This window comes from Hylobates moloch, unplaced genomic scaffold (assembly GCF_009828535.3).
Source record: "Hylobates moloch isolate HMO894 unplaced genomic scaffold, HMol_V3 SCAFFOLD_4, whole genome shotgun sequence".
Classification (NCBI taxonomy): domain Eukaryota; kingdom Metazoa; phylum Chordata; class Mammalia; order Primates; family Hylobatidae; genus Hylobates; species Hylobates moloch.
The window spans coordinates 136,736,783-136,762,155 of NW_026652279.1; the positions used below are offsets into that span (position 1 = coordinate 136,736,783).

At 37.6% G+C, this 25,373-nt stretch overlaps 1 protein-coding gene across 5 annotated transcripts in view; it reads left to right on the forward strand.

The window, feature by feature from the left end:
- The first annotated feature begins 2,462 nt into the window (after window positions 1–2,462).
- UCHL3 (ubiquitin C-terminal hydrolase L3) overlaps window positions 2,463–25,373 on the forward strand; it is a 55,937-nt gene continuing 33,026 nt past the window's right edge. For 4 of the 5 annotated variants that reach the window (XM_058437988.1, XM_058437989.1, XM_058437990.1 and 1 more), the window contains exons 1-5: window positions 2,463–2,592; window positions 12,852–12,983; window positions 18,761–18,917; window positions 19,294–19,379; window positions 21,525–21,572. In XM_058437988.1, coding sequence (XP_058293971.1) covers window positions 2,542–2,592; window positions 12,852–12,983; window positions 18,761–18,917; window positions 19,294–19,379; window positions 21,525–21,572 — 474 coding nt within the window. In that variant the 5' untranslated portion in view covers window positions 2,463–2,541. Of the gene's footprint in view, window positions 2,593–2,688; window positions 2,709–12,851; window positions 12,984–18,760; window positions 18,918–19,293; window positions 19,380–21,524; window positions 21,573–25,373 lie in introns of those variants that run through there. The other variant, XM_032151045.3, reaches the window with a different exon arrangement.

Here is a 25,373-nt window from a genome sequence, read left to right on the forward strand (position 1 = left end):
AGATTGTGCCACCGCACTCCAGCCTGGGTGACAGAGTGAGACTCCGTCTCCAAAAAAAAAAAAAAAAAAAAAAAGATTTGGGAATTACCAATAAATCTTAGCAAGTAGGCAGGTTCAAAATGCAAAACCCGTAAATAATGAGGATGGACAGAACTTTGTAAAACCTCAAAGTCATATGGCAAAGGATGTGGGTAAAGGGAAGATTAAAAAATTGGAAACAGTGATGCCTAATCTTGGGCTTCGTCTCAGACTTATTGAATCAAAATCTGCATTTCATATTCCTCAGGTGTTTTTATGCACCTCTGAGACATGCTGCCCTCAATACCATGATAGGTACATCCATACCAGATGGTGGAAGTTAAACTGTATAAACCATATAAACCAGATGGTGGAAGTTAAAATGTACAGTTTAACTCTATGAATTAGAGTCCTACATTTGTAAGGGTTTTATGGGTCTAATGGTTTGGGGTGTGCTAGGACAACCTCTGTAAGGTGAAAGACAAGTTATTGCATCTTGCAATTCCTATTAACAGCAAAATGGCAGAGCACCTACTGGGCCTCTTCGGCTTTTGGAGATAGAATATACACTTGGGAATACAGCTTCAACACATTTATTGGGTGGTATGGAAAGCTGCCAATTTGAGTGGATCCCTAGCAAGACAGTGCTCTGCAGCAAGTCCCTGCTGGGATGCAAACTGTCCTGCTGCCTGGCCTTGTGTCTCAGTAGATCCAATGCTGCTAGTGTCCCTGGAAGATAAAGATGCTGTGTGAAGTCTTAAGCAACCCTAACAGGTGAATCACAGTGCAGAACCTCAGGGATCTGGAGCAAGGCAATTCCTTTGATAGTAAGTAATTTGAAAAGCAGCGCCTGGCATGCACTGGGCCCAGTAGAGACTAAAGAGTCTGGCCATGTAACTCCAGTGATAATGCAACTAAGCCCATCACGAGCTGGACACTGCCAGTTTTACCAAGCCAAAGTGTTAGGTGAGTATAGCAGCAATCCATTAGATAACGATGAAGAGGAGTTAAGGTAATGAAATACCTCTGAAGTCAAAGAACAGTGGCCAGAAGAATGTGGGTGGGAGAGTTGGAAGTTTCCCAAGAAAGAAAAAGCTCAGCATAATATTATCTTTTTCTGACTCCCTAACCGCTCTCTACCTGAATTTCCTCTATTAGGTGCAGAATAGTAATATGCACTCTTCCCCAGGTCAAATTTATGGAGTTATCATTGATAACTTCTGCTCATCAAAGGCATCATCCCTTACAACAGAATCTCTTTAATCTGTGCCTTTCTCCGTGACTACTGTCTTAATTTTTTCAGCATTTATTTCTCACACGTTTTCCACATTATTGACAAGTGATGTTTCTGCATATCTGATCATCCCATTTATTCTTCAGATGTTTACTGAGCATTTTCTATGTATCATGCACTGGGTTAGGCCCTGGATAAATAATGTGAAGAAGAAAAAAGAGACACTGCTACTAGGCTCCTGGAATTTACAGTTTGGTGAAAAAGATACATAACAAATCCTGCTTAAGATCCTTCAGTGGTTCCTTGCTGTTTTCAGGAAGCCCAGATGTCTTGACCGGGTTGCCTCTGTTTACCTCTACAGCATCACCTCTAATCAGCACCCTTTACTCTGCAGCCATAGTGCGTTTTCCCTTCTTCATAGCACCCTCCTCTCTGCCTAGGTAAAGTCTACCATCTTTTAAGGGTTCAGTCCAGGAATCCACTTTTTCAGGAAGACTTCTGGACACTCTCTTCCCCCTTCCTCCGTAATTCCAGCACACCTCATGCCATCACTATCATATAGGTACCATGCTTTTTATCCTGATTCTCCGTTGTCTTCTCCACTGCCTCTACTCCACAGTGAACTCAACTTTGTGTCCTCAATACTCAGTACAGTGATTTCTAGTACTCGACATTTTTTGTCAAATGGAATCGGATATATAGAAATACCCGCTGCCTCCCGCAAGAGCAGACAAGGCCAACCCATCACTCCTGCACCCCGACGAAGGAACAACAGCACCGTGCTGCAGGGCGTCCTCCGGCCTTGCTGCCTGGCAATGGGTAGCCACCTGGCGTCTGTCTCAGAATAGGACTCCGCGGCGCGCCTCCTAGCGCAGTCGGTTGACACTACAAGAATGGGAGGGTGCCGGTGACCACGCGGTCCCAGACCGGCGCAAGGCGCATGCGTAGAACGCGAGCGCTCGGCCAGGCTCGGCTCGGAAGAGTCCAAGCGTGAGGGGAGAGGACTGTGGATTCAGATACTGTTTTTCTCCCGAAATAGGAAGTTTGCTTATTTTCTTCCTCCTTGACAGCATCTTAATTTAAAACATGACAATTGACCTACGGCTCTGCAGGGAGCGGTTAAGAGGTTGAGAGGCCCGTCAAACTCTTCATGGTGTTTAGGCGCTCCTCCTCCGGGCGGTGTGTTGGGAGGGCCCAGGTCAAGGCGCACGTGGGCGGAAACGGCGGCGGCGGCGGCGGCGGCGGCGAAGGCGGCGGCTGTCAGAGCTGGAGGGCCGGGCACCGCGGCCATGGAGGGTCAACGCTGGCTGCCGCTGGAGGCCAATCCCGAGGTGGGCGCGCTTCGGGGCAGCCCTGGGCCGTGGGCAGGTGCAGAGGGAGCCGGCTTGCTGCCGTGAGTCCACGGTGGTTTGTCTCTAAAGCGTGTTCTCTGTTTCGTTTTCAGGTCACCAACCAGGTGAGTGAGGTGTCTGTCGCTGGGACCTCGGAGTCTTTTCTGTCTGCTCGGTCCGCTTCCCTGCTGGACTCCACCTCCACGCTTCCAGGGATTCTGGGATTTAATTTCTTGAGGGCCCCTCTTGTTGGGCTTTACGCGGTTCCGCCCCTTTCAGAAAGGGCCCTCTCCCTGCCACCTGGCTCCTGGAGATTCTCCCACCACTCCTCTGGTCCCATTTCGCAGCCACCACGTATCTTGGGGACTCCGGGTCTGAGGTTTGGAGGGACTTTTACCCTGTATTCCTATTCCCCTTCCTTCTTCGTTATGCCTCCTGTTAGTGCCGATTCCATAATTTTCCTACCGGTCTACCTTTTGGATGACTAATTTGCCCACACTTCCTGACTCCAAGCTTTGTAAACTCGCCCACCCAGTCCTTGTAATTTCATCCACCGCCTGCACTATGAAATCATCTTCCAATCATCTCTTGCCCCATCAAGTCACTTTTCTTCCCCGCCACGCCCCCTTTATCTTCCAGTCTTTTAAAGCTGGACATTGAGTTGCTGTTGTATCAAAGAAAGCTCAGTTTAATAGTTCCCACGCCATTCTTTGCAATCTACAGCAATTTAAGTTCCTTCTGGATGTTGGAGGTTGGGGGTTGGGGAGGGAGGAGGGAACATCTCCCAGCCACTCAGAAGAACAGTAAGTGCTACCAGGTATAAACTTTTGATCTGCTCAGGTGTGCCTTATTTTACCCTGTTTTTTTTTCATTCTCAACAGCTTATTTATTTTTTACTGCCCTCCTAGTTTATCATACTCCCCTTACCTCCACTATCTTCCTTCTCATCACCAAGGAACAATTCACCGTGTTCTTAAAAATACTGGTTTTTGGTTTTCAAAGCTTGTAGCAAATTCCCTGGACAGAGAGACATCCTCGTCTTGTTCTCTATCTTAGGGAGGAAACATTTGATCTTTCACCATTAAATATGTTAGCTTTAGGTTTTTGGTAAATGTTTTTTAAATCAGGCTAAGGAAGTTCGTCTTTTCCCCCTAGTTTGATGAGAGTTTTTCTTATGAATCTATGTTGAATTTTCGCAGACGATTTTTCTGCATCTCTTGAGATGATCATTTAAGGAAGAAATAATACCAATTCTACATAAACATAAAAGAGGGGAGACGGCCAGGCGCGGTGGCTCACCCCTGTAATCCTAGCACTGGCGCTCTGGGACGCTGAGGTGGGCGTATCACCTGAGGTCAGGAGTTCGAGACCAGTCTGGCCGGTGAAACCTCGTCTCTGCTAAAAATACAAAAATTAGACGGGCGTGGTGACACACTCCTGTAATCCCAGCTACTCGGGAGGCTGAGGCCGGAGAATCGCTTGAACCTGGGAGGCGGAGGTTGCATTGAGCCGAGATTGTGCCGCTGCACTCCAGCCTGGATGACAGAGCAAGACTCTGTCTCAAAAAAAAGGAGACACTTCCTAACTCATTTTATGCTAGCATTATCCTGACGCCAAACTAGACAATTCATAATAAGAAAAACTGCAAATCAGTATCCCTCATGAACATGGATGTAAGAAATCCTCTACAAAATATTAGCAAATAGAATGCAGCAACAAATATATAAAAAGAGTAACATATGACCAAGAGCAGTTTATCCTGGTGTTGCAAAGCTGGTTCAGCATTCAAAAATCAATGTAATTAGCCATATCAATAGACTAAAAAACAAAACTTTTTAGATGATGTTAATTATTTTAACAAACTAAGTTTGTGTAAGTAGGAACTTACGTCCTGTGATTCAGCTGCTAGTGGACCTTGTTTCTAGGGTGTCTTGAAAAACTATCAAACACATTAATATTTTAGGAGCACCTTTTTTAATACCAGTAATCTGAACAGGAGCTGGTGATTCTTTGGTGATTAAAATATTCATGGTTGTCTGCTTTTCAAACCAGTTGAAAGACAGTAAACAAGCAAACAAGTCATTAGCATTTATAATAAGTACAATAAGAAAAAGAACATAGTGCTTTGATAGAGACCAACAGGGAAAATGTAATACATGGAATAGTGACAGGAGACCTTTCTGAGATGATATAAACAGACAGACAATGTTATTTAGTATATGATTGTACACTATATCTGGCATGCTTTGGCGTGATTTAGTTTGCTTTATTTTTTAAAGAAATAATGTGCTTTTAGTGGGAGAATGGGCAAGTATGTAAGAAATGGTTATAACTAAAAATTTTGTGGTTGTTTCTTTATTCTCTATGTTTTAGTGGCAGAACCAAGAATAGAAGATGGATAGAAATTTAGTTAACTGACTTAGAATTTGGAGAATGAATAAACCCTAACAACAATATCCATCCCACCCTCTTTTATTTCCTCAACCTAATGGAATGGTAGGATCTTGAACTCACTCTGTTACCATCTGGTAATTGCATGTGTTGTTATTATAATCAATGTGAGCAAATACTGCTTTAGGCTCTGATGATGCCTAGTGTTGTATAAGAATGGCCATCACATGTCTACTGTATGCAGATGAGTATTAATTGTTAGACATTAGCTAGTAACCATGTGTCTCAGCAGATGTGGTAGACAGTGATTTCTCTTGTTGGTTAGTATGCTGTCAGCCCTTTTAAGGATACTATGTCATGCTACAGGTAGGACTTAATCAGAATAAAATGAGTTAAGTGATCAAAAAAATTATTTAAACATTTTAAACTCTACTTTATTTACCTGTGCATTTAAAGGGGTAAATGCAGCTTGCAGCTGATAGAAAGTTACAGATAATTAAACATCAAGAATTACAACGTTTATAGAATGTGATACAGGCAATCATTATTATTTATGACCGTACTAAATCTTCATTGTGATTATTTTTTGTGATTTGAGTACAGTACAACCACATTATGTATATTTTACATATTGTTGTGCTTTAGAACTAATGATTTTTGTTTATATGGACCCCTCTCCACCCCAAGGATTATTATTCCTACTAGTGATTTTATTGAGGAGGCAAAATATTTTCTAGCATAATATCGAAAGGGAAATAAATTTACTTTAGCATAACTATTCTATTTAGCCTGTATGCTTAGAGTTAGAAAAAGAATTAGACGTCATCTGCTGGCTTATTGCCTTAAATAATCACAATAAATAAATCATATAAATTCTCATAAGAATTCTCTAATTAGTAGATACCATTTTAGGAAAAAATCTTTGTTATCCTGTCCTCCTTGAGCTGCTGCCTTATCTGTTTTCCTTCTTTGTAAACTTTCCACAGAGAATTGTTCATAGCTGCTGCCACTGCTACCTCATCTCACATTCTTTTCCTTATTCATTCCTATGTAGCTTGCTTCTGTGTGTACCATTTCGTAGTAACTACTTTTGTCAAGTTTACTAATGATTGCCACTTTGCCAGATCCAGTGATCACTTTTCTGTCACCATATTTCTTGGCCCTTCAGCAGCATTTGGTAGAATAGCCCACTCCATCCTTACTGAAACATCTTTTCTTGGCTTCTGTGATAATTCTGATTGTCCTCTATTTTCCTAATTGCTTAGAAGAGTCTCTGTTGCTAGATCATCTCCCTTCCAACTTCTAAGGAGTGCCTCAGCCACTTCATCCTAGACTGCTCATCTTTTCTATGTGTTTTCTTGCCCTAGTAATGTTTTCTGTTGTATAGTTCTAATACAATCAGTTGTCACATAGATGACCCCATGTTCCTCGAAACTCTAACATTGCCACCAAATTGGAAGCCTGTATATTCAGCTAACTCTTTGGTATCTTCATCTGGATGTCTTATAGATACCTTAAACTTAACATGGCCAAAAAAGAAATATGGATTTTCGTCTTCCCATCTCTGCTCTAAACCCTTTTCTTTCCCATCTTCCAAGGGCATAGCCATCCGTGCAGTGTTCGAGGTGACGAGTTGATGCCGTTGATTCTTCTTTCAGATTGCCATTCCAGAGAGGCTGTAGTGTTCTTGATTTGATTCTTGGATCGTAAACTCTGCTTTGCTATCTACCAGCTCTGAGACCATGGGCAGTTATCTAACCTCTTTGTGTCTTAGTTCCTTAATTTCTTCCTTTCTTTTTTCCTTTTTTAAAGACAGGGTCTTGTTCTATCTCCCAGGCAGGCTGGATTACAGTGGCACAATTGTAGCTCACTATAACTTTGGAATTCCTGGACTCAAGCAATCCTCCCACCTCAGCCTTCCAAGTAGGTAGGATACAAGCTTGCACCATCACACCTGGCTAGTTTTTGTATTTTTTGTAGAGACAAGATGGTTTTACTCTGTTTCCCAGGCTGGTCTCAAATGCCTGGCCTCAAACAATTAGTTCCTTCATTTCTTGTAATCTCTTCTAATCTTGTAAGATCACTATAAGGATCAAACAAATTACTACATGTAAAATACGTAGAACAATGTCTTGAACAAAGCATGCTCTCCATGAATGTCAACTATTTTTAATATTCCATTTCTCATTCCTCAGATCTAATTGATCTGCAGCTCTTATGGACTCTTCTTGCAAAGGCTATTCCAAATATGGCTATTCCATTTCAGCTGCCACAGTGCAAGCCACCATCATCCTTAGCTTGGACAACTATGGTAGGCTCCTAACTAGTTCTTCTGCTTCTCCTTTTGCTTCCCTAAAATCTAATTTCCATATGCACCCAAAGTGGCCTTAAATAAATGAGAATCACATCTTATGACTTCCTGCTTATCATACTCTACTGGTCTTCCAATGCTTGTCCTTAGAATATACTTAAAATTTTTTGTTTTTTTAAACTTTTAGCTTCAGGGGTACATGTGTAGATTTGTTATATAGGTAAACTCGTGTCACAGGGATTTGTTGTACAGATTATTTCATCACCCAGGTACTAAACCTAGTACCTAATAGTTATTGTTTCTGATCCTCTCCTCAGCCTCCACCCTCAGGTAGGCTCCAATGTCTGTTCTTGTCTTTGTATCCATGTGTTCTCATCATTTAGCTCTCACTTACAAGTGAGAACATGTGGTATTTGGTGTTCTGTTCTTGCGTTAGTTTGCTAAGGATAATGGCATCCAGCTCCATTTCAAGCTTTTATCGTGGCTGAATGAGGAGGTACTGCCGATCTCTGACCCACTCATGCTGTGCGGTCTTCAAATGTGGAGTCTGTTCCTGCTTCAGAGTCTTTGCACTTGCCCATCCTTTGCTTGAGTCATCCACTCCCGGTTGTTTCATAGTAGGTTCTTGTCATCTGTGGCTCAAGTTCAAGTCATCTCATCAGTGAGTCTTTGAGTACACAGCTAAATTAGCCCCCCGAATCTGTACTGTCATCCTCTCTTGTTTTATTTTCTTCATAGTACTTCCCACCTTGTGAAATTATCTTGTTTATGTGTATACTTGTTTATCATGTGTATCTTACCACTAGAATGTAAGTTCTGTGAGAGCAGGGATGTGTCTGAAGTATGAGAACGGTGCCAGGCTCATAGGGGGCCATCAACAAATATGTCATTGTCAGATGGAAGAATGAATAGATCTTATAAAGCTGCTTTCCTGCTCCAGAAGATCTCCCAACATTATCTTTAATGTGGTCATGAATCCTTTGCCTATTTCAATGAGCAGCATTCTATCTCTCAAAGTGGTTTTTTTATAATAATAATAATAATATATAAGTAGAAGAATTATATTTCTTTTATTGAAACAAAATCTGCTTTCCCATAACTTTCTCCAGTTGTCTATCATTCTTCCCATTGAAACCATAGAGTAAATCGAATTGCTCTTTAAAAAAATCCTTAAATTAAAAAAATTTGTTTCTTTTTGAGATAGAGGTCACACTATGCTGCCCAGGCTGGCCTCCAGCTCCTGGGGTCAAACAATTCTGCCACCTCAGCCTTCTGAGTAGCTGGGACTACAGGCATGTGCCACTGTACCTGGCTCCTAATTGCTATTTTATGATATTACTAAGAATATCCAGGGACAGGGATCATAGTAATTTAAGTCCTCTCTGAACATGCTTAGAAACTTCAGCTGTGATGTCTTCCAGAACCTTATCATACTGGTCACCTGCTTTTGGGCTTTCTTTTCTTGGCCATTGTCTTTCATAAAATATGCCTTCTATAGGCATATTTTCTGCTGAGTAATCTATGTCGAGTACAGTGGGCTATTACATTATCTTAAGTGATCCTTCTTTTAAAGCAGACTAACATTATATAACCTTTGTTGGCAATTTTGTTGTTAGTCCATATTGAGCCTGCAGTGAAGTAAACTTCATTTTTTCTTAATCCACACATAAAGTGTTTTCAGTGTTTCTTCATTATGTACTTTAATAATTATTCTGTATCATTAAAATGTATTTTTGCTAGTTTCTACACTGCCATTTTCTCATTTAACTAATAGTTATTCTTCTACTTCTACATTTAGCAGTTAATACTAGTTTACTGGTAGTAATAACAAGTAATTAATTGCTAGGTAAGTATAATTTTACATCATAATTCAAATCATTAATAAATTAGTAACAAGGCAGAATCTCTGGCTGCCCTGAACAGACCATTAAAGACCAGAGGAAGTGGCTTTAAGAACAAATTTGAAAGGAAAGTGAATTTTATCTATTTTTTTAATTTATAAAATCAGAGTTTTTGTTATTTGACTGTCACCTAAAGAATGAGGAAGATTTGTTATAATTTAGGGACAGGAACGAATAGGTTTTTAAGACAGAGAAGTCTAGTTTGTATGCAAAAACCTAGAGGGAAGAGATGGTTATAGACACTTTGAAAACTCTCAGGAATTCATTGTGGCCAAGTTAGAGAATAAAGTACCAAAAAGATACTCTGGGCAGAGAGAAATGAAGCTGGAAAAGTAAATAGGTGCCATAGTGTTCAGAGCCTTGCATGTGAGTTCTGGCAGGTGGCCTTGAAAAAGCACTTAACCTCCCAGACGCAGTTTTCTTATTGGCTGGTAAAAGGATACACTGGGTTGAGTGCAGTTATGAAACCTTTTATCCTGCTTGATGTGAATGGGATGCTTCTAATTAACTGTGTAGAGATGGCTTTGCAAATGCGTGTATAGATAATTATCTTTGTGAGCAGTCTGGAAAAAATTTTTTGGTATAGTTTTAAGACCATCATTTTGTGTTTTCTCCTAGTTTTGTAAATTTAAATAGAATACATATGTGTATCAGTTCTATAGATTTGTAACTAACAGCGACATATAATTATTGTAAAACTAATGCTTTTATAAAATACTAGAAAATAAAAAGGTGGATTCACACCACCCAAGCTAACTGCTAACATTTTAGAAAATTTCCTTCCTATCTTTCTGTATTTGCATATGATCATTTCAAACACAGGTTTGTTTTTTTTAATTGTAAAAGTAGGACATTTTAATGATTTTTTTTTTTTTTTTTGAAGAAGTGAGTGGTAAAAGTTGACCCTCTTCTCTACCCTTTCTCCACTTCCCGGAGGTAGTTTTTATAGCTGCTTTTATTCTTTGTATTCAGGTAGCTTCTGGTGAGCCTGACTCATGGCAATCTGGAGTCAGGATGTAACTAATATATTCAGTAGATATTAGTTGCATTGAACTTCTTTATATCTATCTCATTTAATTGTTGATATGAGTAAAAAGTTAAAAAGCATGATTCTGGTTAAAATTTAATCAAGTTATGATTTCATCTATTATTGGATCATTCATTATATCCTCAGTTTGATACTAATTGGTATCACTACAGTGGCTGCCTTTGGTTCCTAGTACTTTTTGTACTTGTTAGCTTTGGCTGACATGGAGTAGATTTGCAGTGAAGTGATTTACAGTACTTGCTGATTTTGTCCAGACCTTTCACTAAAATATTCTGTGACTTTTAGTTTGCAGCACAGATGTAAAATTGCTCTGTTGTATGTACCATCGTGTTTTATAACTTTATAACAGGATGACTTTGTGGGTACATAAAATTAACAAATAAATTTAAATTCTCTTATCAGGGTTCATGATACTTTTCCTTAAAAGGCATATTTAGGTAGTCTTCAGATTTGATTGATGAATGCTAGGGTTTTACATTAGGAGCCAAATGTATCTTTTCTACTTCTTTTCCTCATTATACAGAGGCTTCACTGATGTATATAGACATACAGATGGCTAGGTTATCTACTAAAGTAGAGATGTAATCTTTAGTCAGTTCTAGAAATATAACTTGGGTGTCTGTCATTCAGCCATGTACAGTGCTAGGCAATGGGATTAAAAACATTGAATAAGACAGTTTTTTCCCTTGACTTTGCAGTTAATTTTTATCCTTTCTGGTTTTTAGATAGAATTGAATACTGAAAAAGCATAGACTAGGAAGTTTGGAGGAAGTGGAGAAAGGAGCAGGAAGTAGTTTGAAGTGCTTTAGTGAACTATAAATAGAATCAAGTAAGAATGGATGTAATGTAGAGGAGCCCATTGATCCCCTCAGCCCCAGACTCTTTTTTGAGACGGAGTCTGGCTCTGTCACCCAGGCTGGAGTGCAGTGGCGAGATCTCGGCTCACTGCAAGCTCTGCCTCCCGGGTTCACGCCATTCTCCTGCCTCAGTCTCCCGAGTAGCTGGGACTACAGGCGCCCGCCACCACGCCCGGCTAATTTTTTGTATTTTTAGTAGAGACGGAGTTTCACCGTGTTAGCCAGGATGGTCTCGATCTCCTGACCTCGTGATCTGCCTGCCTCGGCCTCCCAAAGTGCTGGGATTACAGGCGTGAGCCACTGCGCCCAGCCCCCAGCCCCCAGCCCTCAGCCCCCAGCCCCCAGCCCCGGACTCTTATAGGGCATGAGACTTGTTGCAAGAATGAACCTAATCTATGCTGAACACATTCTTCTAAGAAAGTTTTTATAAATCAGTACATTTCTTATTAAACATACCTAGAACCTTATTTTTGACCAATGATATCATTAGCAAGTAGATTATCTTCTACGAGCAGAGAAATGAAGGGATAAGGACAGCTCCCCTTTAAACAGGAAGGTCTTGTCTTACGAAACTCAAATGCATGTGAGATGAATAACACTGTTTATATACGTGTCATGGCTTCCACTGGTTTTACAAGACCTCATTTGATGGTCTAAGTACATGTGATCATTCTTCAGGGAGAAATGCCTATGGTACCTTTTTTGTTTGTTTTTAATTTCAAAATTTCAGATGTTAGACCAGCAAATACTATAATGTGTTCTTGAGGTAAGACATAGTGATGCATTTTAAATATGATTTTTGTTTCCTCTATTCCTTTTTTTCTATCATCTAAAACTTATTTTGTAATGATGTACTTAAAAAATTATCAGCTTCTTTTGATATAAAGTTATTAATTTATTGTGAAAATGACATTCTCATTTTTTCTCTGTGTGATAGATTAAGGTCTGACATTTTATTTTCCTGTGACATCTTAAGAATTGTAAAAAAGCACTAATTTTTTGTTACAGTTATTTTGCCAGATATAAGAGAGGCAATGAACTTAAGTAGGTTTCATTGTGTAGCAGAGGTCAGGAAGCCAGTAGTTTACTTCCTATATCAAGCATTTTCTGTTGTTCATAAAATGCATTAGATGCATTTTTGGCTTATATTACTCTTTGCTCATTGATACAATTCATGGCTATCAATCTATCTTTAAACTTCAGACATCATTTTTGGTAAATAGGATAAACTATGTTGATTTTCTGATAAAATGTTTATTTATTTACTATAACTTAAATGCCTTTCCTTAAAAACCAAGTGCTGGAAATGCGTTTAACATATCAACCAAGCCAACTTGTATGTATTTGATGAAGTCTAGGCTTATTAAATTCAATTCCAAAGAAATGGAGTTTGAAAAAAGAGGTTTTATTTCACATGTTATGAATGTTTAATGTTTGTTATGTGCTATAAATAAATTGCTACCTCTTCTCACCCTATTCATAGAAAATCTGCTTTACTACATTCTTCCCCCCTGGTTTTACTGAAGTATAATTGACAAAAATTGCACATATTTAGGGCGTGCATTGTGATGTTTTGATATGTGCTGCTTTACTGCATTGCTACTGAATGTCAGTTACATTTGTATTTTATCCCTTTATATGTATTAGATACAGAGTACATATTTGTTGATCATTTCCCTTTTAACACTATGTATAGTATACTAGTTTTCTTTTACCAACTAAGGTTCCATTGTTTTTTTTACTTTCTTTCTCTCTTTTACCAGTTTCTCAAACAATTAGGTCTACATCCTAACTGGCAATTCGTTGATGTATATGGAATGGATCCTGAACTCCTTAGCATGGTACCAAGACCAGTCTGCGCAGTCTTACTTCTCTTTCCTATTACAGAAAAGGTAATTGTTAAGTAAAATAGAAAGTTTCTGGTAAATACAATTTTTGTTTTATTCTATCTTATTTTTTGAGGCAGGATCTCGCTCTATTGCTTAGGCTGGAGTGCAGAGGTGTAATCATGGCTTGCTGCAGTCTCAACCTCCCAGGCTCAAGCGATCCTCCCACTTAGGCCTTTCGAGTAGCTGGGACCACAGGCATGTTCCACCACACCTAGCTGATGCTTGTATTTTACTTTTGTAGAGACAGGGCCTCACCATGTTGCCTGGGCTGGTCTCCAACTCGGGCTCAAGTGATCCTCCCGCGTCGGTCTCCCAAAGTGCTGGGCTTACAGGCATGAGCCACTGTGCCCAGCCCAATTTCTTTTTTTTCTTTTTTTAATTTACAAAGTTTTTGATAAATACAATCTTTAAGAACAAATGATCCCCTTCTTGCATAAAATTAGGCAATCTAGGCAGTACAGAAATCTTAAAACTGTTTTTATTAAAGAGATGATATTTAGATTTTGATGACAGTAAAGTCCTAGGTTAGTGCTTTAAGCTTGGGTAGTTTTCTTCTTTTATAAAAATTTGGTTGGTTTGCCTCAGCTGTGTTTTGATGTCACATTTTGATTTATCTATTTTAGAAATTTTAAGTACTAGAATAAACTTAAATACAGTTTTTTCAATATATATATAAAAGGAATCTCCTTTGCTTATTTTAAGTTGGTAGGGGAAACTGATAATGTGGGTTACATTATTTTCAAAATAAACTTGAATGGGAATCACTAAGCTTAAATACATTTTAATTGGCAGCTTTAGGGTGTGTTGGGGATTATAAATAGCTGTTCTTTGAGCTCTGTATTTAAATTCAAGTCTACATATTTTAGTCCTTTTTTCTAGAATGATATGTATGTATGTTTCTGTGTGTGTATATATGTATACATATATATACATATATACATACAAATATACATATACATATATACACACACATGCACATATATATGTATAGTGGAGCCAGAACTTTTAAGTGCATTTTATAATAGATTTTGAGGCTATATCCTTCTGATTTTTATTTTTAAAATTAGAAACAGTAGGATGATTGCAGTAGATATGAAAAATGAAGACGTAAATGGGCAGATGTGAGAGAAATATGTTGATGATTTGTTATATTTGTGCTCAGGTCATCCTAGTGTTCAAGACTAAATGGAGCCAAATCCCACAGGATTTAAGACTTTGCTTAGTCCTGGAAATTCCTGGATCATTTTCTTTATGCTATAACAAATTAGCCTCAATTCAAGATAAATTAAATAACATTGAAAATTTTCTCTCTTCTACTTAAGGGTTCTACAAAACAAATTATTCAATAAAATAAATGATATTTCTTTGCATTTGCTATTCATAATAGAGAAATTTGGAGTTAGGAATTTCTTACTGATTGTCTAGTGTTAGACCAAACTCCTACACAATGGTAAGGTTATGATTAGTGACATTTGTAGAAGAGTTAAGACAAAAACTTAAGTTTACTCTCTTTTAATCCAATGTTATTTTTACCTTTTTTGATTACAAAAATAAGCCAACAGATAACTATTCCAGGACGCCAATTGTAATGAACAGTAAATAATTGAAAAAAAAAAATCAGTTGCCCAAAGCTTAGGGTTTCTTAGCTGATGTGATACAAATAGGAGTTTTTATGTCTGAATTGGAAATTTCCAAACCATTGATTTTTTATGAATTTTTTTTGTAAAAAATAAATTAGATTTGATCTCTTTCGTTTAGTGAGTGATCAGTATTAAAAAGGCATATTACTCTTATTAATAGGATTTAATTTAGTAGATTATCAGAGCTAAAAAACTTGCCCTGTTGAAAGGAAGAACACAGTTCTAAAGTATTTGTGTAAGTAAATTTGTACTTAGATAAGTAGAAAATTAAGTAAATATATAAGTAAGCATAAATACTTATATAACTATAATAACATGTAAGTAGAAAATATAAATAGCATGTACCACTTTTAGATGTCTTACAGTTTTGTAGATCCCTATTTCAGCTTATAGGTGATATATTGCAGTTATTAAGAGGATATCTACTGTATTCTTTAGGAGCTGCAAAGTGTTTGTCTTTGAAGTTCCAATTTAGAAATTGAATATGTTATTGTGAATGACTTAAGCATACTAATAGCAAAGGAACTGTCATGGGTACCTTATTACCCTGTATGTATGTATGTATGTATGTATGTATGTATGTATGTATATATTTACTTGTTTTGAGACAGCATCTCACTCTGTCGCCCAAGCTGGAGTGCAGTGGCGCGATCTCAGCTCATTGCAACCCATGCCTCCCAGGTACAAGTGATTCTCCTGCCTCAGTCTCTGGAGTAGCTGGGATTTCAGGCGTGTGCCACCATACCTGGCTAATTTTTTGTATTTTTAGTAGAGACAGGGTTTCACCATGTTGGTCAGGCTGGTCTCAAACTCCTGAGTTTGAATGATCTGCCCACTTTGGCTTCCCAGAGTGCTGGGATTATAGGTGTGACTCATTACCCTTTAAAGTTAATCATGGTGGGTTTTTAAAAATAAATTTTATTGTGTATATTTGAAATTTACAACATGATATAGGATTCATATACATAGTAAAATAGTTAAAGTAGTGAAGCAGATTAATATATCTATCATCACATAGTTACTTTTTTTTGTTACAAGAGCAGCTAAAATCTTATTTAACAAAAATCTCTAATGCAATATGATTTAACTTTAGTCTTCTACTTGTTTTTCCTATACATCTGCTATTTTGTGTCCTTTGACCTACATCATATCACATCCCTGCTAACCTCTGTTTCATTCTCTGTCTCTGTGTATTTGAGCTTTTCCATGTATCAGTGATATTATACAATATTTTTCTTTCTGTGTCTGGCTTATTTCGCTTAGTATAATGTCCTTCAGGTTCATCCATGTAGCAACTGTTAGGATCTCCTTTTTTTAAGGCTGAATGATATTTCTGTGTGTGTGTGTGTGTGTGTGTGTATGTGTGTGTGTATGTGTGTGTGTCTATATCTATGCCACCTTTTCTCCCAACCAAGTACTAACAAGGTGCAACCCTGCTTAACTTCTGAGATCAGATGGGATTGGGCACATTCAGGGTACTATGGTCATAGACTATACCATGTTTTTATCCATTTAGCCATCTATGGACATTTGGGTTGTTTCCATATCTTGGCTATCCTGAGTAATGCTGCAGTGAACATGGAAGTGCAGATATCTTTTTTTTTTTTTTGGGATGGAGTCTCGCTCTGTTGCCCAGGCTGGAGTGCAGTGGTGCGATCTCGGCTCACTGCAAGCTCCGCCTCCCAGGTTCACCCCATTCTCCTACCTCAGCCTCCCGAGTAGCTGGGACTACAGGTGCCCTGCCACCGTGCCCGGCTAATTTTTTGTATTTTTAGTAGAGACGAGGTTTCACCGTGTTAGCTGGGATGGTCTCGATCTCCTGACCTCGTGATCCACCCGCCTCGGCCTCCCAAAGTGCTGGGATTACAGGCATGAGCCACCACGCCCGGCCTAAAGTGCAGATATCTTTACAAGGTAGAGATTCATCTCCTTTACAAGGTGACTCGTCTCCTTTGGATATGAATTGCTGGGTCATATGGTAGTCTATTGTTAATTTCTTTAGAAATCTCCATACTGTTTTTCATAATGCCTGTACCAATCTGCATTCCCACCAACAGTACGCTTGTGTTCCCTTTTCTCCACACCCTCACCAGTATTTATTATCTCTTTTTGATAATTACCATCAATGATAGTGTTTTGTTGTTGTTGTTTGTTTTGAGATAGGGTCTTGCTCTGTTGCCCAGGCTGTAGTGCAGTGGTGCCATCTCAGCTCACTGCAATCTTTGCCTCCTGGGTTCAAGCGATTCTCATGGCTCAGTCTCTGGAGTAGCTGGGATTACAGGCATGTGCCACCACGCCTGGCTAATTTTTGTATCTTTAGTAGAGATGGGGTTTCACCATGTTAGCCTGGCTGGTCTTGAACCCCTGACCTCAGATGATCCACCCCTGAAGGCCTCCCAAAGTGCTGGGATTACAGGTGTGAGCTACTGTGCCCAGCCAGTGATAGTGTTTTCAATGTGTTCTTTGTGATAGTGTGGTCCAGCCAGTAAATCATAGGCAAAGAAGCTATAAATTTTATTTCTCTCTGATATTTATGTCTCTTGGCCTTATTTTTTAAAATTTTTTGATCTACCATAATTTCCTTTTTTCCTTTAGTTGCTTTGTATCATTTTAGGAATTTTTCCTACACATTACATCTTGAAATTATCAAATCTTATTTTGCTTTGTCATCAGGAACATTAGCAACAGACTAAGCTGTAGAACTGTAAGCTTTTCAGCATAAGACCTTAACCTACTGAACCTTTCCAGTTTTTTATCAATCAAACTTACATGAATAATGTCCATTTATTCTGGTAGTATTACTTAAAATGAAATTTAGAAGCGCAATAATAAAATTCATATTTTGAGCACAGATATATTTGTTGTTACAAGCAGTTTATTTTTTTTTTCTCCCATAGGCAAGAGATAAAAGAAGCAGTTTCTTAACTACTTGTAGGTTTTCTATGGACGTCGTTTGTTTATTTTATTGCAGGGAATCAGGAAAATGTTTCTGTAAAGGACTAGATAGTAAATATTTTCAGCTTTGCAGGCCTTTAAGTCTCTGTTGCAACTATTTGACTTTGCCTTGTAAACAGCCCATAGACAATACGTAATGAAATTTTACTTATGAAAAGAGGCAGTGGGCCAGATTTAGCCTGTAGGCTGTCATTTGCTGACCCTGCTCTATTAGAAGCAGAAAGTTATGGAAAAACTATAAACAAAACAATAAAATCATCTTTCTCCTCCCCACCTCACTGATTTTTTAACCTTTTTGCTATTTTTTTACTCTTTCTTACTATTAGGAAGCTGAGATACAGAGACATTAAGTAATTTGCTACAGTCACACAGCTAATAACAGCTGAGCCAGGACGTGGGCCCAGGCTGTCAGCTGTAGAGCCCACATTTTTGATGCTTATTATTATACCCTATTGCTTTTATAACCAGTTATTATAGATAATGGTTAGTGTCAGTTACGGATTATATAATGCGAGTTTTATAAATATGCTATGATTTTCCAAAAGGAAAAATATTTTTGCCAATGATAAACAATATAGAAATGTAACAATTAGCAAGTAAAAGTTCTCCAGTAATCTCTTGGCCCAAAGATAACCTCTATTAAGTTTTTGCATACCCTTTCAGACTTTCCAATGTGTATATACATATTTTAAAAACATAAATGGGAATTGTTATTAATACATACTGACCTACAACCACACTTAGTTGTGGACAAAGTTCTAAATCAGAATATGTAAATCTATTATGCTTTATAGTATTCTATTACGATATGCCGTAATATATGTTAACCAAATCTCCATTGATGTCTTAGACCAATCTCCTACAAAGGAAATTGCTTATTAGAGTGTATGAGAATTTCAAATGTTAATACATATTGCCATATGCCCTGTAACATGATCGTACAAATATGTACTTTTAATAATAGCATAGGAGAATGCCTTTTTGCCCATACCTTCACCATCACTGGCTACTGCTATTCATTTTTCAATCTTTTGTCAGTCTGGCAGGTGATAAATTAATTCTTTTATTTTAAACCGTTTCTTTCATAAAAATATTTTTTATCATTTGCATTTTTTCTTTTACAGACTGAGTTTTTTAATATGTTATTTTCCACAAATACACTATTGACTTTTTTTTTTTTAATAGTACGAAGTATTCAGAACAGAAGAGGAAGAAAAAATAAAATCTCAGGGACAAGATGTTACATCATCAGTATATTTCATGAAGCAAACAATCAGCAATGCCTGTGGAACAATTGGACTGATTCATGCTATTGCAAACAATAAAGACAAGATGCACTTTGGTAAATGATTTTTCATTACTGCATTTTTTTCCTCCTTAAGATATAAGTTAATTTCATTGAGCAGTAGGTGGTGCTCTAATTCTTTCTTCAAACTATAAAATAAAGCATTCCCTGCTTCTTTTATGATGGGAATGTATATACTGTTAGAAGAAATATTAATCTTTTTCATTCTTTTATATTGTTGACTAATAGGGGTTGAACAAATGGACAAATATTAATAATGTAAGGCTTATCATTTATAACATGATCCTTACATTTCTAACCTACCAATGAAAGAATTTAACCTGAAAAATAGTAGCATACTTCTAGTATTTTCATATATTGGTCTCTTTGCTATATCAAGCCTTTTTAATTTTATCTTCTTTCATATTCTCAGAATCTGGATCAACCTTGAAAAAATTCCTGGAGGAATCTGTGTCAATGAGCCCCGAAGAACGAGCCAGATACCTGGAGAACTATGATGTCGGTACCTTCTTTCTGTTTTGATCTCATATGTGGGCAAAATTTTGTGGGATTGTAGACGTGTTTGGGGGTTTTGTCTTGAAACCATAGTTTTGAGCAATTATGGATTTTATTGTATCCATTAAGAAAAGCCTTCTGTACTTTTCAGATAACTTTGAAATATCCATAAATGCTGATAAGTTGCCATTTCTTTTCTATGTTCAGAGCTGACTGAATGGATATCAGTTTGATTTACAAATTTTTTTTTTTTTTTTTTGATAAGGAGTCTCGCTCTGCCGCCCAGGCTGGAGTGCAGTGATGCCATCTCTGCTCACTGCAACCTCTGCCTCCTGGGTTCAAGCAATTCTTGTGCCTCAGCCTCCCGAGCAGCTAGGATTTCAGGTGTGTGGCACCACGCCTGGCTAATTTTTGTATTTTTAGTAGAGACAGAGTTTTGCCATGTTGGTCAGGCTGGTCTCGAACTCCTGGCCTCAAGCAGTCCCTCCACCTCGGCCTCCCAAAGTGCTGGGATTACAGACATGAGCCACTGTGCCTGGCCCTGATTTACAAATTAATAAAATATCTTATGATTGACTATTCCTTACCATTCCCTCCCTAAAATAAATATATACCTGCCAGTACCCTATGTATCTTTTATTGGGAATTTGGAACAAGGCTGAAGATGAAAGGAAAAAGCAAAGGTTTAAAGGTAGATGTTAGACCATACTGTAGCTATTTTATCAGTGTAATAAAGGCCACATAAACTAGGCTATATATATAATATAGGTTATATTTAATTCAGGTGATAGTGATTGTACCACTTCATATAACTGTTCTGAAATGGTTTTTAAAATTTATTACTTTTGGAATCAATTTTTCTTTTGAAATCTTTTGACCTTTTAATAACATTATTAAATAGATTATAAGTTCTTTGAAATTAGGTGTATAATCTACAAATTATTTGGTTAGAACAATGCCTTATGTAGAATTTGTGCCTGATAAATTAATTGGTTTGATTATGTTATGCATTCCAATATACTTTGGGAATTTTAAATTGTTTTTTTCTTTAAAAAAAAACTGGAGACTTCATAAAACATCTTTATTATACATAAAAATAAACAACATGAAAATCAGTACTCTTACTAATAAGAGGTAGATAAACATTAATATTTTTTAGGGTGTGTATGTATATACACAATTTTTTAAACAAAAATTTGATCATACTGTAATACTGTTTTATAACTTGCTTTTTTCACTTATCACAAACGTATTACATACCAGTAAGTATATATTTGATATTATTTAATGGCTGCATAGCTTTCCATTATGTAGTATTGTATTTCACCAATAAATTATTGTTAGAAATTTAATAGTTTTTCTTCTTTTACACTACTTTAATAAATATTGCAAGGTACATCATTGTAGCTAAATCTTTGTAAATGTCCTTAATTATATATAATTATGTACAATTATATGTAAATATATAAACTCCTAGAAGAGAAATTGCTGGATAAAATAGTTTGCATGTTTTTAAGGCTTGGATATTTATTTATTGCCAAATTGCTATTTATAAAGATTGTACTTTCACCTGTAATTTACTATTGTGCCCATTTCTCTGGATGTTTGCAAATAGTGGGTACTGTAAGAGTGGTTTATTTTTTTAGTTCAGGAAACTAAATTTTGTAGCTTCTGATAAATGCATGAGTTGTGCGTCACATTTCTCAATTGCTGACTGAAACTGCATGATTAAGCATAAATACAGCCAGAGCTGCAGAGGAGCATGGAACCTGGAGAAACAGATGAGATAAGCTTCTTTAGTCTCTATCTGTGAAATGCTTACTTTATTCTAGTCTCAATTGAATAAAGTGTTAAGTGTTAGTTCTAACAACTGAATAAGTTAAATGGCCCCTACTTAGAGCCTGGAAATTACAAACAATCAGATATTCAATTTCCTAAGTTTTCAGAGATTTGTGAGTTACACAGTACAGCAATTCATTTGATTACCCAGATATCATTCTTAAATATCTAGTACTAAGCGTTCTTAAATTTCCTTCAATTTTTTGTTTCTTTAGAAGACTTTAGGTGTTAAAATTTAGTTTTATTGTTTTCATTTAAAAAGTTGAGTATAGGCATTTTTTCCAATGAGTACCTTTATTCTTATTACAGGCCATCCGAGTTACTCATGAGACCAGTGCCCATGAAGGTCAGACTGAGGTATTTCACATTTTTTCTAAATTTTTCTTGCTATGTGTAAATTTAACCGTAGTATTATTGTAGGGCATACAGTTTTAGAAAGTTACCTGGCTTTTTGTTTTTTTCCTTTGAGAGAATTTGCTTAAGCAAAAGCAGTCATAAAGTAGCAAAAGGATATGTTTTGACAAGCTGTTAAGATGCTGCTGTCTGCTGTTTCAGTTCATCTAATCATTTAGAGATAATGCAGATGGTGTGCTGTTTGTGTGGCTTGGTGGCCTGTGTCTTCCCTATCAGATTCCTTTGACGTCCAACTATTTTGAGAAAAATACCTGCACTATTATTGTACAGTTAAATAGCCTGTGTCTTTATTACATCCAGCTTCCAGCAGAAAACCCATCATATTCTTTGCTTACTAAATTTGTTTCAGGGTAATGTAATGATCTTTACCATCTTTACCCTGTTCGCTAGTTCAGCTGGGGTTGCTTTTCCTTTCCTTCTCTTGCCTCTTTTTTCTTTTTTTGGTTTTCTTTCATTTTTCCTTCCATCTTTTCTTTCTTTCTTTCCTTCCTCCCAGCCCTGACTCTATCACTCTAAGAGGAAGTTTGTCAGAAGGTTTTTTAGTCAAAAAGAATTTAACTAAAGCTGTTTGATATGTTTATAGCACATTTAAGGGTTAATACCAGAGAATTAGAGGTTTTCTTCTTTCTTATCCCATATGTAACTCGAAAACACACTTTTTTTTTTTTTTTTGAGACAGAGTCTTGCTCAGTTGCCCAGGCTGGAGTGCAGTGGCTGATCTTGGCTTACTGCAAGCTCCGCCTCCCCGGTCACGCCATTCTCCTGCCTCAGCCTCCCGAGTAGCTGGGACTACAGGCGCCCGCCATCATGCCCGGCTAATTTTTTTGTATTTTTAGTAGAGACGGGGTTTCCCCGTGTTAGCCAGGATAGTCTCGATCTCCCATAGTGCTGGGATTACAGGTGTGATCCCCCTGTCTCGGCCTCCCATAGTGCTGGGATTACAGGCGTGAGCCACCTCACCCGGCCGAAACCACACTTTTTCATGTAAAAGATGACATTGCCTTTATACTTAAAAAAAAAAAAAAAAAAAAGAACTTGAAAAAAATACTTGATTTAAAAATCATTGATTTTGGCTGAGCATGCTGACTCACACCTGTGCAGTCCCAGTGCTTTGGAAAGCTAAAGCAGAAGGATCTTTTGAGGCCAGGAGTTTGAGACCAGCCTGGGCAACATAGCAAGACTCTGTCTCTACAAAAAGTAATAAAAATTAGCCAGGTGTGGTGGTGCACGCACCTGTAGCACTAGCTACTAGGGAGGCTGAGGCGGGAGGATTACTTGAGCTCAGGACTTTGAGGTTATAGTGACCTATGATTGCACCATTGCATTCCAGCATGGGGGACAGAGCAAGACCCTGTCTCTATAAAATATATATATATTGGTTGCTCTTAGGCGCTGCTTTCAAAGGTGTGGATTATTGTTTTTTTACTAAGTTTATCCATACACAAACACATAAGAGGCCCGTCTAAATGTTTTTAACACCAGATTGGAAATTAATGAAATGCTGTTTTGTATTGCTTTATATGATCCTGAACATATTCATAATCTTCACTATGCTTTGATTTTTTGTTTGCAAATTTATAGTGTTAAAATTGGTGATGATGAGGATCAGTGTAAGTTTATTGTTAAGATATGAAGACAATTACTTGTAATAAAGCAATTAAATGCTTTAATACATATTCACTACAAAAAATATTTATTTTTGCCATACTTCTCTTGCCCCGTTTTTGGAGTTTCATCCAAATTATGGATTTACTTTTAAACTTCTTTTTAAATGATCTTCATGTCTCTTTTTTCAGACCTAGCCGCCTTCATTCTTTCCAGTCTTGGATGCCTGTTAGACATCATCTGAATGACCCCACTGTATTTTAGAATGCATTTTTATTTGTTTGAGCTTATTATCTGTATCTTAAACTTTTTCTTCCCTTTATTGTTTCTGTTTCTTACAATAGTTTCACCATACTTTTTCCCACCGTAACTAATCTAGTACAAATTTGTTAACTTCTGGTTTAGAAGATCTGCTTTTTATGCAGATTCTCGGTTTTTATTCCAGTTCTCATTCATTTTCACACACTTCTGCTGGATTCCCTTTCCTGAAATGTACCTGAATCAGTTGGCTGCTAAAATTTTTCTAGGGGTTTCCTAGTGCATAGAGCAGTAATTCTCAAAGTGGAGTGCAGATAGAAGTCAGGATTTTCTGGAGGGCTTTTTTACACTACTGTGTACTCCCATAAGAATTAATCTTTTCTGCTCCTTTTCCATCTCCCACAGTTTAGAAACACTACTGGAGTGAGCCATTATTTTTTATGTATATTATAACCCTAAAATGTGTTGGAGTGAAGAAAAAAAATGTTCGAGAATTATTCCTCAAGCCTGGGCAGTCAGTTTCAGGCTCTTTAACCTAGCTGCATTCAAGGTTTTCCTAACCCTGTCTGTCTTGTCTTGTCTTGTCTTGTCTTGTCTTGTCTTTACTTTTCCTTCCTTCCTTCCTTCCTTCCTTCCTTCCTTTTTCTTTTTCTTTCTTTCTTTCTTTCTTTCTTTCTTTCTTTCTTTCTTTCTTTTCTTTTTCTATTTTAACTTGCCTTTCTAACTTTAATTATTTCTTTTTAGCCATCCCTTATTTCCTTATTTTATTATTGCTATTCTTCTTGTAGTACTCTCTTTCTGAAAATATTCTTTCCCTCAATCTCTTGCACTTCTTCTATCCATTCTTCAAGACTCAGCTTAGTATGATCTTCAGCATGAAGCAGTTCCTGATTATCAGAACTGGATGTATTTTATCCTTTATATGAACTCTTTATATGACTACTCCAACTATTTGCATTTTAGCTATTTCATATTCTCTTTCATTTTTTAAGATGTACATTTTTTTCACATTTTAAAAACTCTAAAATTAGGATGTATCTTAACAATTGATGTCATAGTTTACTTGGCGTTATTACCATCTTAGTGGTTCACAAAATGGTGTGTCATGTAACCAATGGCGCCTTAGTGTGAAGTATTGTATCTTATCTCCCTTTCTGTGGCTCTTAGGCCTAGCATTGGCATCTGATTCATTTGTGCATGTTCCAAATTATCCAATACTGTTCCTTACACACAAGTACAACACATGTGTATTAATTAACCAGAATTAGCTCAGAACTGTCCTTGGTAGTGTAAGAAATAAAAAAAAGTGGGGGGTTAGGGGCGGCAAATCTTAGTTTTCTGTAGTCCCCTGAGTAAACAAAACATACCCATTAGCCATTGTTTCCAAATAGGACAGCGTTAACATTTTGGAAAGGGTTCAATTCTTTTTTGTGCAGGACTGTTTTGTGCACTCCAGGGTGGAATATACGGACCTCTAGTTGCCATATGTTAGTGTCTCCCAGTCACTGAGAGAACAAAAACCTGTACCTTTCAAAATCCAGTTGTCATCTGGCTTTAAATCCCTGCATTAGGGGCTTTTAATATTTTTCTGATCATCTCATTTAAGATTCATCTCCCGGCCGGGTGTGGGGTCTCACGCCTGTAATCCCAGCACTTTGGGAGGCCAAGGCAGGCAGATCACCTGAGGTCAGGAGCTCAAGACTAGCCTAGCCAACATGATGAACCCCGTCTCTACTAAAAATACAAAAATCAGCCAGGCGTGGTGGCATGTGCCTGTAATCCCAGCTATTTGGAAGGCTGAGGCAGGAGAATCGCTTGAACTCAGGAGGCGGAGGTTGCAGTGAGCCGATATCCCACCACTGCACTTCAGGCTGGGCAACA